This window comes from Oculina patagonica, chromosome 8, assembly GCF_052425735.1.
Source record: "Oculina patagonica isolate OP01 chromosome 8, crgOcupat, whole genome shotgun sequence".
NCBI lineage: Eukaryota > Metazoa > Cnidaria > Anthozoa > Scleractinia > Oculinidae > Oculina > Oculina patagonica.
Genome location: NC_135765.1, coordinates 33536018 through 33549730, shown reverse-complemented (window position 1 = coordinate 33549730; position 13713 = coordinate 33536018). Strand labels below are relative to the sequence as shown.

The 13713-nt window shown below is 39.1% G+C and overlaps 1 protein-coding gene and 1 pseudogene across 1 annotated transcript; one reads left to right on the top strand and one right to left on the bottom strand.

Annotated features, from left to right (window-relative positions):
* Positions 1 to 202: 202 nt before the first annotated feature.
* On the bottom strand, positions 203 to 5782 carry LOC144663985 (SH2/SH3 adapter protein NCK1-like). The gene is made up of 3 exons (XM_078525080.1): positions 5648 to 5782; positions 2593 to 3474; positions 203 to 1761 (listed from the first exon to the last, which is right to left on the bottom strand). The coding sequence occupies exons 2-3, from the start codon at positions 3472 to 3474 to the stop codon at positions 1558 to 1560; spliced, it is 1086 nt and encodes a 361-aa protein (XP_078381206.1). The 5' UTR covers positions 5648 to 5782; the 3' UTR covers positions 203 to 1557.
* A 2544-nt stretch (positions 5783 to 8326) lies between these two features.
* Positions 8327 to 11118, top strand: LOC144664323 (uncharacterized; annotated as a pseudogene).
* Positions 11119 to 13713: the final 2595 nt, after the last annotated feature.

The following is a 13713-nucleotide window of genomic DNA, read 5'->3' as shown; positions in this document are numbered from 1 at the left end:
CGACACATGCACACAATCAAACCGGCACCAGGAATTTTGGTTCTAGTTTTTGAATCCCCCAGAACCGTTAAGGTTCAAGTCACCACTGTACATAATCACACCAGCTCTGGTTATGAGATTGCCACATTCGCGCATACGCATGCCCACTAGTTTGATTTGCTATTTCAAAGCGCTATCCAATCATAATACTGATCAAATGTACTTTTGTTTTATACTACATTTATTAGAAGATATCACTACATTTACAAGTCACAGCAGTAATTTTATGCAAACTTGTATTTTATTTAATTAACATCTATGTATACTTGGGAAAAAAATCAACTTATTACAGAGCAAGCTAAGAAAAGTGCACGTACATGCAGGAATATTTGCATGCAAAACTTAATACTTCATTTAAACAAACATTATCTCCGAGAGAGATAACTGGACACAGATGTTCCTGCACGTGACATAGTGATTTTTTTCTGAACTAAAGCTTTTGAATAACAGTGTTGGTAATAAATACATTAAACAGGTATAAATTACATCAAATATTGCAGGAAATTAGAAGCTAGCTCCACAATGTTGCACTGACAGCTTCTGACAAGCCAGAAAAAAATGTAACTGAAATACAGCTAGCTTCCTAGGCAGATGTTCTGTTGGCTGGTCACACAATCTTTCCTGGGGAAGAAAGATTGCGTGACAAGCCAAAAGATTGTCTGCGTAGGAGGATAAAATGCAGCATGATCAAGGTTTTGTCAGAAATGAGAACATCTGAGCAACACTACTTTAAAAAATATTTGACTACAAAATGAGTATAAAATACATAATTACCATTAATTTTTCACTAACTGTTATCTAAGGTGCGACCTAACCAGCTGGTGCTCAGGTTCAAAAGGAAGAAAACAAACTCAAAATCCTTTGGTCTCGAATATTTACTCCATCTCAAGTAGTTTTTAGCCAAATTCTCAGAGTTGCAAACATTCACAAGTTCTTCCCTAAATTTTCTTTTCATAAGTTGCACTTTAATTCTTTTTTAAATTTTAAGATACTTAGAAATCTAACTTTGTCGAAGTTGTTAAACACACAGGAGAGAAGCCTTTTAAATACGGCCAGATTTCTTTTGAGAACTTTTTTCGAAACAGAGTTAAATGCTCATAGAGATCAAGAGAATTAAATGGGAAATATTACTGTTGTCCTGATATCTAAACAGATGCCAGTCTATACAAGCAGTCTTTGTTTTAGAAGGGCAAATCCAATGGAGCGCCTCCTGCTTAGAAAACATCAGGGTGATCAGGCCCTGTATGACCCTGTAATTTGGCATGCCCAGGAGCCATGCCACCAGGTCCCAATTAGCTCTTGGTTATTTGAATGTTTCAGCATATGGATACAATGTACAATACACTATAACAACAATAAATTGAGTCAAAATTCAATTTTCCAAATGCAATTTTCTTGTCAGTCATAGATGACATCCGTTTTCCAAGAACATTTTGTAAAATTTTCTGCGTAGATACTTTGAACTGTCTTGATCAGTCCTAAATTTTAAAACATACTTCATTTTAGAATTATATATCACTAGGAGCCCTCCTCGAATGGTTTAACAAGGAACATCTTATTTCCTGCTTTATCAGTAAATATGGGACTTCTTTTGTAATGTTCTATTAACTCCTCCACTGAGCTAAAACTCCGTGGACCAATTTTAAACTTCCCATCCTTAAACTCCACCCTGAAATGCTTGATTTTATCAGGAGCTTTCATGGACACTGAATATCCGTCCTCCTGGTGAGAAAAAAAGACACATTAACGCAGTGGTGATAGCGCTTGCTTCCCACCAATGTGGCCCAGGTTCGATTCCTGGACCCAGTGGCATATGGGTTAAGTTTGTTATTAGTTCTTGTCCTTGCTCTGAGGGTTTTTCTCCAGGTTCTCCAGTTTGCCTCCTTATAAAAAAAAAAAACCAACACTTCCAAATTCCAATTTGATCTGGAATAAGTAGGATTGGAAGAGCCACTATGTGAAAGATGCCACTGTAAATCTAATTGTATTTTAATCTATTATCTCAGAATTACTGGTTGAATCATGTTACTTTGATTTCGAGAAGATGGGTGCTTCGCTAAAACAGACAGTTGAAGCTAGTCCCGACGGTGTCTTAGAGAGAGTGGACTGTTCATTTAACCCTAGACTGTTCACAGTCCCTTATTTTTCCGTGAAGTAGTGGAGATCAATAGTTCAGTCCGACGGGTCGCCATCTTGGTTCACGAACAGGATGGAAACTGGGGAGAGTCCAAAAACCCCGTGGGTGGTGGTGGTGGTGGTGGGGGGGGGGGGGGGTGAGATGTTCATAGCGTGGGGTGGGAGAGCAGAAAAAATAATCCCTATCCCCCCCCCCCACCACCAACAGGGTTTTGCACTCTCCCCAGTTTTCGCTCACATTCGTGAACCAAAATGGTGGCCCGTCAGACTGAACGATCGATCTCTACGACTTCACAGAAAAATAGGGGACTGTGAACAGTCTAATTTAACCCCTGTAAATGAATTTAAGGGCACTTCTAAGGAGTGGATAGACTCAGTTGTTATCTCAGGTGACAGTTCCCTTGGTTTCCACCTTACCTGCGTCTCACTGACTCTCACTAGAAAGTCACCATCTGCGGCAGCTTTGTTCAACATCTTCTCAGCATAATTTCTTGTAATTTTACCCCAGAACCACATCTCATCAGCAAATGAAAGTTTCTTATGTTGAGGCAAAATCACTTTTCCTTGGACCCTGTTGTCAATCACAGGCTCGGCACTTGGCATGGGTGACTTAACAGCATTGTCCTCGATGTTTGTAATATAATTGCTAGGAACTAAACCAGTTGAGCCATCTTGTTTCCTAGCAAGCCACCACTCGGGGTCGTCTTCGGGTTTTTCAATAATATCCAGAATTTCATCCTTTTTAAAACTAAGCTCTTCAGGATTTTTAGGATCAAAATTGTACAATGTCTTCACTTTGTGTAGGACCGGCCGTGGCGCAGATGATTTAGCAGGTTTCGAGTTCTCTTCTTCGACATTGACATAATTCGATGGAAACCAACCTGACTGCCGTCCGATTTTTCCCTTCCACCAACCGTCTTCTTTCTTTTCAATAACAGTAATCCTGTCTCCTTTCTTCAATGCAAGTTCATCATCATGCTGCGGTTGAAAGGTGAATTTTGCAACCACAGTCTCAAATGCACTAAAAACATCCTGAGGAACAAAGTATTCGCCTGGTGATGACATTGCTCCATTTTCTTTGGGTGATTTTGCACCTTTTCCTTTAAACAAGCCTTTACCAGCAGGCTTGCTCTTTTTCACGTAGTTGGAAGGAACATAGCCAGTTTCTTTTCGTGAATTTTCCACTTGCCACCAGCCCTTACTGTCGTCAAGAACCACCAGCTTCTCATCCTTCTTAATGGAGAGTTCTTCACTGTCTGTCGCCTTGTAATCATAAAGAGCTACAGCATTGCATGACATCTGTAATAAAATAAGCAAAAAGGCAAATAAATAAGTTTGAAATAAGTAAGTAAGCAAGAGGGTAAGCATCTAACTTAATCAAATGCGAGTTGTTTATAACAACAATGTTTGGCACCAAGAGTCCGGATCAAACAGTCCGGGCCTTAGCCAGGCCAGGGTCATAAAGTGAATGGAAACCACTGGATGGGTCACTTTACTCTCACAGTTAGTGCCTCTGTCCTACAGGGTGCAAAGAAGTTGAATTCTCCAGTTCGGGCAAGCTGTAGCCAGGATGTACTAGCCTAAAAGTTATTTTTACTAGCCCTTTAAAAATTCTCATAACAAGCACGATCCTTAGGATTAAGTCCACCACTAGGTAAAAAAGGTAAAGCTGGCTGCCAAGCCAAGTGGCTCATCAGACCAGAGCTTATCCTGGTTTCTGTACCATGACGCGACAAGGAGTATTTTCTACTCCCCCCTGGATGGGATGCTAGTCCATCACCAAGGTACCCCCATGCAAAAAATTCGCGCGTACCCATTTGTACACCTGGGTAACTCTCACTTTACTCTCACAGTGCCTCTCTGAAGAGAGGCACTGTGAGAGTAAAGTGTCTTGCCCAAGAACACATCAGGGTGAGCCAGGGTTTAAACCCACACTGCTTGATCCAGAATCGAGCACGCTAACCATTAGGTTTCCACGTCTCCTACCCACCAGGAATGAACACTAACAAACTGTTAGAGAAACCAACTGACAAAATGTTGGGAGCTAACCAATAAATAACCAATCAACCAAGCAGTGTGAAGTTGCTAACCATGTGGGAACAGGCAAATTTCAGTGGCTGGTTATGTTCCTTTACAGTGACACTTATAATACACCAATCATGATGCGATAAAAACAATTTTGAACCTAGCTCAAGAATAACTTTGACTAGAAATAACCTGCTAAGGATAATTTTGAACCCACCACAACTATTTTTCTTACTCTAAATGTACCAAGAAAAAAAATTGAAGCATTATGGACATGCAGGGGCACTTAACATGAATGATTGTTTTAGCCCTGATGAGCTAAAAGAGTGCACAAGAATAAAAATAAACTATATTCAAAGGACCAGAAATATACAACAAATATTGAGATACTAATATTTATGTTACATTGTTTCAAGTTTACGACATTCTTTAAGAAAATCAAACATGCAAAGTTTAAAGAACACAAATGTACATTTGAAGATCAATTTTAGGTTTTCTCACAAGAACGTGATCATAGAAAATGGCTAAAAAATTAGATGTTTACAGTTGAAACAATTGAACATTGTCCCCATATCGAATATCGAAAGTGACCACTCACTCGCACAAAAAGCAATTATAATTATAAATTGTAAATGAATGAAATAAGCAGACTGATCAACTGACACGCAAAAGTGAAACAAGTTAAAGATATTTTTTTTCAAATGATAAGGGCTAAAACACAAGAGGAGAAATGCTATGACATTTACAATTAAATAGGAAACGAAATTCCGGGACTAACTTCCATCCGTTGCGTAAGTCATGCTATACTAAAATGTGGTCAGAAAAATTAAGAGCGTACAAAACAAAAATAACACTCATTTCAGCTGGCGATGGAATGTTATTTGGTTGTTTTTTTATTTTAGTTATACATGAAAATATACAAATCTATCATTATTTAATACAGTATCGTGGGTAGTAGAAATTTTCGATTGCAACGTATAAATTGCAGCGCATCTTAAGCGACCCGCAGTATGTAGTTATATTAAACGTTGGCAAAATTCCCCCTTGTATTTTAGTCACAATTGCTAGAGCGTAGACAATTCCAAGTATAGAGTAGGAAAGTATAAATGAAGGACCTGCAAGAATCCTTCAATCTCATAATTAAGCTCATGAACTGTTCTACAGCGTTTATAATTTTTATGAGCACGAGACCACACTCGCGTAAATCTTCTTTAGTGTCAAAACAGTTTGCAACACAAACAGTCTCAAAGATAAAAAATCCGCTTGAGCCAGCGGTAGATTATTTACATTTGTATTTTTTGCAGGATTAAGGACAGACGTACAATACAACACCGGTAAAAAGGATTCAAACGATTATTCATTGCATATTGCAACACGGGAAGGGGTTCTTTCATATTTCATAGGCATATTTCCATCAAGATTGGCCACTTTTCAAGTTTATACTAACCTTTCGCTTCCAGCAGTTATTTAAGATCCTTTCGCTACCCAGAAACCTTGCAAGATTCTCCGTTTATCAGGAAACTTAGTTGCGAAACGGAATTTTAACGCTCAGCCACGAATGTCAACATGGCCGTCCGAAATATTCGGCCTTACACCCATGTCACGTGATTTGATTCAGACTAGTACCGGTACCCCTCGCAGTTTGTTTTTGCCGCGCGAGAGAGAACACGAGAGGAGGAGCGGGCCTATCACTCGATTGACTCCTACTAACTAGTGACTAGTAACAGGTTAAAAAGTGCGGGCCTTGACGCACATAGACTGCATAGACAAGGTACCGGTAGGCAGTGCCGATAAATTAATGACTGAAATGATAAAATGGACAAAAGACAATTATTCTGAGTAACGCGTCAAGCAAGGATTTTTGCGGTGCAGTGTGAATTGAGATGTGATTTTCTCAGTCGGTAAACTCGCTATGTTGTAAGTGTTATAACGAATTTCTCGACAATAACCGTTGTTGGAATCATTCATCATCATCAATTCTCGTCGCGCCAGTAGGCGCATAAGGAATCATTCGCTTTCCCGTAATTTATCTGTGTCGATAAATAAATGATAAAATGGACAAAAGACAATTATTCCGAGTAACGGGAATACATGTAATAATTTTGCTTATTGCCGCGAACCGATCAAAGTTATCTTTTGATTGTCGATTTGGGAATTGTAATCGAGCACGCGGTGTGAACTGATCGGGATGTGAATTTTTCTCAGTCGGTTAACTCGCTATGTTGTCAGTGTTATAACGAATTTCTCGACAATAAGCAACACATAACGCCTTCCATGTGACAGAAGGTTTAGATCTTATGTGACAAGCTGTTTTGAGATTAACTTATTTTTCGCATTCGTTCTTGGAGAACAGATTTTTCTCTTCCGGTGTTACGACAAACTGTCGTGATTGACACATTTTCGCATTCCGATCGTGCTTAGTGGAAGAACAAAAAATTTCAACTTCCGCTTCTCTTTTCGGTTTATAAACGTGGCGCGCACGCGTAAAACGCAATCCGCTGGTCACTGTCAAGATTAGGGTTGCGGGTAGGGCTTTCCACAAGTTGCTCGAGATTTCCCAAAAAGTTGCTCGTAATTTCTCAAAAAGTTGCTCAAAAGTTGCTCCCAAAATCCAAAAAAGTTGCTTCTGATAATAAAAGTTGCTCGAAAGTTGCTCCAAAAAATCCAAAACGCCGCTTCTAATCAAGACAATTTCTCTAAATATATGCTTATTTCCCTTTCGGGTTAGATTTCTAAGCAGTTTTATGCAATTTTACAGCAAAAAAGTATCCAAATAACAAATTAACGGTTAAATAACAAGGATTTCTTTAACTGAGAAAAATCGTGAAGATATCGATGACGTCATTTTTGATGACGAGTTTCAAAAAGTTTCGAAACGTCTTCAGATGTTCCCGGAAAATCTTCGGCAAACTTCGTAAATCTTCGGAAACGTTCGTATTGCCTTTGAACAACACTCGGATAATCTTCGGAGATGTTCGGTATAAAAATTGCTCAAAATGCAACAAGTTGCTCGAGAGGAAAAAAGTTGCTCGAAGGGGAAAAAGTTGCTCGAAACATGAAAAGTTGCCAAAAAGTTGCCGAGCAACTTGTGGAAAGCCCTAGTTGCGGGCCTCTCTTGGGCCCGCAATCAACTCTTTAGTGTTTTTTAGTCTATTTTTTATTTTGAGATTTGAAGGTGATTTTGCACCGCAAAATAGTCTAAAAAATGACTAAATAGACTGCGCCCTGGACCGTGCGTGTTCCCAACAAATACGACTGTTTTACAGTCAATGCCTAGCAGTTCGGTTTAGTTGGTTCCACAGCAAGTTTGAAAACGATGTGATGTTCCAGGTTTCTCTTGAAAAAAAAAATACCAAACAAAATAAGATGATGTACAATCTGACAATTTACAGTGACAGGCATGTCAAATGGTCAATTCCACAGAACCGCGGATTCTTTAAAGCCTGGTTTTCACAAGCGACGCAAGCACAATCGCAAGCACAAGCGCAAGGATAACAGTTCTTATTTCTCCGTGAAAACGACTTCGACTCAAGCAAAAGCACAAGTGCATTGCATTTGGATGCTTGTGCACAAGCACAAGGGTTAAAGTTTGTTCTTTTTGCGTGATCGCGTTTGTGCTTGCGCTTGTGCTTGCGTCGCTAGTGAAAACAAGGCTTAATTTGTAAATGCAAATTAGTGCAGAGTACGTGATCAAAAACGCAACACTGTTGCAACTGTCGCGAGAAAAGCCAATGTAAATGTCACCCTCTGTAACCTGTAGAGCAAAAGTTGAATGTTGATTCATTACGACTCATTACACAAAACGCAAACAAGATGGCCCAAAGCAGGAAAGTTTTTTTTTTATATTTTGTCCTGTTTGACTTGTTAAATCGTCGCAAGTCACTCTTGAAAACGCGATGCCAGATTTCAATTCAAGGTTACTCATCATCTGAGTTTCGATTCAAAGCCTCCGAAGAAGGAGTAAGGCTCGAGTATTTATATTTAAAATTCTCCAACGATAGACCACAATACAACCCACTCGACTCACCCAACAGAATTCTTCCCTACAGATAGACATGGACGCAAAGTATTCAGCTTGGTTTTCACTAGCGACGCAAGCACAAGAGCAAGCACAAGAGCAAGCGCGATGACGCAAAAAGAACAAATTATCCTTGTGCTTGTGATTGCCGCCAGCACAAGCACAAGCATCTAACTGCAATGCGCTTGTGCCTTTGCTTGAGTCGAAGCCATTTTCACGGTGAAATAAGAGTTGTTATCCTTGCGCTTGTGCTTGCGCTTGCGTCGCTAGTGAAAACCAGGCTTTAGCGAGCATATGCTATCTCTTTGATATGACTATGATGTACTGTCCCTGGGTCTTTTGAGCAATCAAGCCAGAAATATGGCCGTCGTTTTCAAAGAACTTTGCACGCTGGATGCCTCGCAGAATTGAATACAACATGTCGGGATATTGTGATCGCTTAGGCGCTGTTGAGCATCACAAGAAACTTGACTTCCAGCAAACCGTCGAATGAGGGGAGCGGGGTTGTTTGTTTTCGGGTGTTACAGGAATTCTCTTTCGGTATTAGAGGCGGCTTTAAATATCAATGCTGTAAAGAAGATGGACACAGTAACGAGAACACGATTCACTGCGGCCTTGATATCAAAGAGACCAAGTGGTTGGCTGTTTTCAACACCATCCTTGCCGCAGTTGTAGTGGTTGTATTCTTGTACTGGCCTTTATACTCATATGTGTCATACCAGACTCCTTTTGCGAGGCAGATCTCGATGGCGGATTACGCGAAACTAGCGAAGACGAAGTCCAAACCCGTGAGAGTTTGGTAAAAACTGACTTCGGAACCGTAACGAAAGGTGAGGGAAAGTTTAACCCTTAATATGCTGAACTTACTCCAAAAAACGCGTTTTTTAACCGTTAATCGATTTTATTGGCTCTATGGTCCTAAATTTCTCTTAACTTTGCTAGAATGCACTTTTTGACACTGCATTAAGTTTTTGATGACATTTCGATGTAAAAATGTACAACTTTTTACTTTTGCTGAACCGTTCCGATTTTTTTTCCTTGCTCCTTTCCTTTATTTTCGTTATTCTCTGCTTTCTTCTTCTCTCTATCTTTTAGTCTGTGCACGCCTTCTACTGGCCTGAAAAGTTTTGATCTTAATCAATGGAAAACCCTGGAAAGGAGACCATGATCAAGTACGGGTATATTGGCCTGTTTTAGCACCAATTTTACACCAAAAACTGATCACGTTTTTTTCGATTAGCTCTGTCGGAATACAGTCAATGTTCAAAATGAACACTCCTGTGGAAAGATCTATCCAAACTCTATAAGTTGCACGTCACAAACATCTGCTGATTTGTAAATTGGTGACGTCATAAATGGTTTTATGGCCATTCCTCCAAATCCCGGAGTACTCTTGACTTAGCATATTAAGGGTTAAATAATCATGAACAAAGTTACCACACAAGAAAATCATTTTAAAAAATCCCAGTGGACGATTTAAGTCCAATTACTTGTGCAATCTTGATGATGGCCCGAACATGTGCCGAAAAGCTCCCAACTTTAAGCCACGGATTTAATGTTAAATTATTTTTCCTCTGGTACTGTGTTTTCCAATATTTTTCTACATTAAGTTAGCATTGTACTTCATAATCAAAAGTAACTATTTTGACGAGGCTTCCAGAATACTTCTGTTTCAAGTAGGAGATTTTTACTTAAACGTTTTTAGCTTAGACAGACCCCTTGTGTATGCTCTGTTTATCGTACCATTATTTATAATTCCTGGTGTAGTAATTTCGTTTTGGAGTCCTTAAACTACAGAGACTTCAGATGAAACAAAAGAATGCTGTCTTTGCAGAAAAAGTGTTACTCCTCAAAAGGAAATACTTGAGTATGTAAAAGCTATGCCGCAATATATTTCTAATAACTTGTGGCCTCGATTGAAGGATTTTCTTAACCAATCGAAGTGCAAAATACTACGAAATAGAAACTTTAATTCAATAATTCATTCTCGACACTCTGTCATTAATTCTTTCATTCACGACATTCAACCCGTGTGGGCATGCAATGTGTGTTTTATGGTCTGTTGCATCTGTATTAATTGTAGTTCCAGGCTAGTAGTTGCATTGATGATTTTTTTAATTGTTTTCTTTGCGTCCATTTTATGCATTATAATATTTTCTCCTTATATTTGTTGCATCATGATAATTACTTTTAGATTTATACACAAACGCTCAATTTATAAGTGGCTCTTGTTTGTAACTCTCGTTTATTCGTCCCTAAGTGTTTGCATCGTTGCAATCTATTCGTGTCAGTTTGTTGTACGAATGTTTGGTTTTATTGTGATGGGTATAACTCTAAACGCGGAAGTTACAGTACCTTATGTAACATTTGTCTTTGTAGTTTGGAACAACATTTCTCTTTGCTACAGCAATTTGCAAAATAGATACAAAGCAATCAAAGAAATGATTTCAGAACAGTGGAAAGAGCTCACTGCGGGCAACAGTGACACAATACCAATAGATCTCTTTTGGTTCGTTTGTAACGAGTGCAATGTTTTACCCTTATTAGCAAATGAAGTTTGCCGCATGTTGTGGAACATAGTTGCTATTCTCATCTTTTTTTTTATTGCGTTGTCGGCAATTTTCCTCTTTCAAGTAGCATATAGCTCGTCAGCAATAGTCTCCACTATTGCTGTTTTTGTAAGTGGGAAAATGTCAGAAGTATTTTTCAGTAAAGTCACAACAGGGTACAGTTTTGGTGGCTGGGAAAAACTTCGTACCAAAGAAATGATTGGATCCGCCGTCGTGAAGTTCATTACTGTAAAAATTCAGAAAAAAGGAACTGAGGACATGATTTCTAAGGAGCAAGAAGTTGTGAGAAGTGATTCATCTAATATACAGTATGAAACCACGTTTGTTTGAATAAAACTTAGGAAAGTGGTCATAACATGTGTACTCGACAAGGAGCCACCTTGTGTAGTGGTAGGGGGGCTATGCAATACACCACCTGTCTGATTAGCCAAATGGACAAAATATATTGACCTCAAAATTCAAGTTGAGACTTTCATATTCGGTGTGCACGAAGCTTGTATTGCTGGAGAAATGGCACAAGGAGGTTTGAATCTTTTTTCTTAGTTTCTACTCCTGATAGAGCGGGGGCTATACAAACAAGACACCATCTTTTAAGGTGCGGAAAGTAGGGTACATGAAGAGACCACCTGTCTGTTTGCAGAGTGGTGGGTCCTGTCTGAGTACAATATAGTTTTGACCATTTTCCTTACTATGTCACCCAAGAATTTATAGAGGGTCTTGATGGGGTTTATCTGATAACTGAGAATTGGTCAAAATTTTAACTGTCAGCTGAGATATGACGCGTTTAATTTTGAACTGATAGCTGAGATCTAAGATCAGCAAAATTTACTGGTACCTGAGAAATGGGATGAAAATTTAACTGATAGCTAAGAAATCGCTAAAAAGTTTAGTTGATAACTGACATTTTGCCACTCCCATCCAGACCCTATTTAGGGACGGACCATTATTTTCTTGGAGGGGGGGTGGGGGGGGGGGATGAAAAATTTTCCTCTGCAAACTTTTTTTTTAGTTTATGCACCTGTGCAAACATTTTTTTTTCGAAATTCTTACTATTTTTTGTTATACATATCGCTTTTGCAAACAATTTATTTTGTCTTTCCAGGCCCTGCAAACAATTTTTTTCAATATTTTTCATCCCCCCCCCCCCCCTCCAAAAAAATAATGGTAGTTTTACATCGCCTTCTTTTGGTCGGTTTATGATGACCACCGAGAGCTTTATAATTATATAGTATGAGGACAAATTACTCAAGGATGGTACAAAAAAGGTTATTCTGATCTGCATAGATTGATTATATTTATTTTAGTCTGACTTTCCAGTTTATTCGATACTGCTATATTAGAATCAGCTTTTTGGTTTGTTTTATTTTGTATCAGTTTTGCTTAACTTGTATTTATGATATTTTTATTCAGCAGTGCCTCTTTACATTAGAGCGGTATTCACTTGAGTGTCGAAAGTAGTCCCATTTGCTTTAAAATCTCGCGCCACTTTCTCAACCAATCAGACATGTCAAACCAAAACCAATCGTGACTCGCTGACGCACGTTTTCCCACGCTTTGCACCAGCTAACATCATGTATTCGCTTCGAGTTTTGATTGGTCCACTGGATTGTCTGTGCCCTTTGTGATTGGCCAGTACTTTAGTTTTGGTTATACGACACTCAATCGAAAATCGCTCTATGCTAAGGATATATCTTGCGTACAAACTTGTATGTTTTAAATTCTGGCTAGCAGAGCTCGAGTTTATCATTCAGCCAAAACGATTTTCTAAATAAGCATGCGCAGTCAGTGGCTCGTCGTGTACATTACAAAACTTGGTACATATACATCCTAGACTTCGGCAAGTCGTTGCTCATTCATATTATCAATCAATCAAATATTAGAGCAATTTTTGATTGAGTGTCGAAAGTTATCGGGTCAGTACTACGTTTGTTTTGCTTCTTTACGCTCTGGACATGGCATTGTTTGAAAATCTCGCGCTAATTAATTTTTCGACCAAATAGAGCAGTTTTCAATTGAGTGTCGTAAAACCAAAACCCAAGTAATTACTCTGGCCAATCACAAAGGACAGAGACAATTCAGTGAACCAATCAAAACTCGAAGCAAATACATGTAGCCGGCACGAAGCGCGGGAAAACGTGCGCGAGCGAGTCACGATTGGTTTTGGTCTTACTCCTGATTGGCTGAGAAAGTGGCGCGAGATTTTTAAGCCAATCACAAAGCGTTATAATGCAAAACCAAAGCAAACGCAATTTACTTTCGACACTCAAGTGAAAACCGTTCTAGAAGTAAAACCAATGGCGATTCCGTCATAAACGTTTTCCTGCGCTTCGCTTTGGTTACCTTTGAGGATTTGATTGGCTCACAGGGATAACTTAGGTCACTCAATCGAAAACCGCCTTCACATAACATAAGGTAATACAGCGTTTAACATGGTACGCCTAGTCGGTGTATTGAAAATGTATATAATAAACAAGTCAAACGTATAGTGTATCTGTTTTACTTTGATTCAACAATTACCCTGCGAAATCGCGCGGAATATCGCCTGATACTTAGCCGACGATGTACTGAAAAGATTATATCAAACACGTGAAACCTGACGTACATTTATAGTGTCAGTAGTTGCATTTTATTGGATTTTAAATATGAGTTGGTTGAAAAATTATGACCTTAACACAAACAGACAGTAGCTGATGCCGGTACAGCAGCTCACAAGCATTCATTTACATCTGAGTTGCATATTACCAAAAACACAGGTAAAGGTCTGCGTTCGAGCTAAGCATGTGGCTCATCAGGCCGGAGCTTTTTCCGGTTTATCTTCTTCAATTATCTTCAACTTGTCATGGGACACACCATCGGATACGGTGATGGAAATCACTAAGTGGGACTCAATACTCGATTTATACAAACTCAGTCTTATTAAGCTGT

Excerpts from the sequence above, each read along its gene's own strand:
- LOC144663985 (XM_078525080.1), bottom strand. The coding sequence starts at position 3,474 with ATGTCATGCAATGCTGTAGCTCTTTATGATTACAAGGCGACAGACAGT. Across the intron at positions 1,762-2,592 it reads TGAGAGTCAGTGAGACGCAG|GAGGACGGATATTCAGTGTC; the intron begins GTAAGGTGGAAA and ends TTTTCTCACCAG.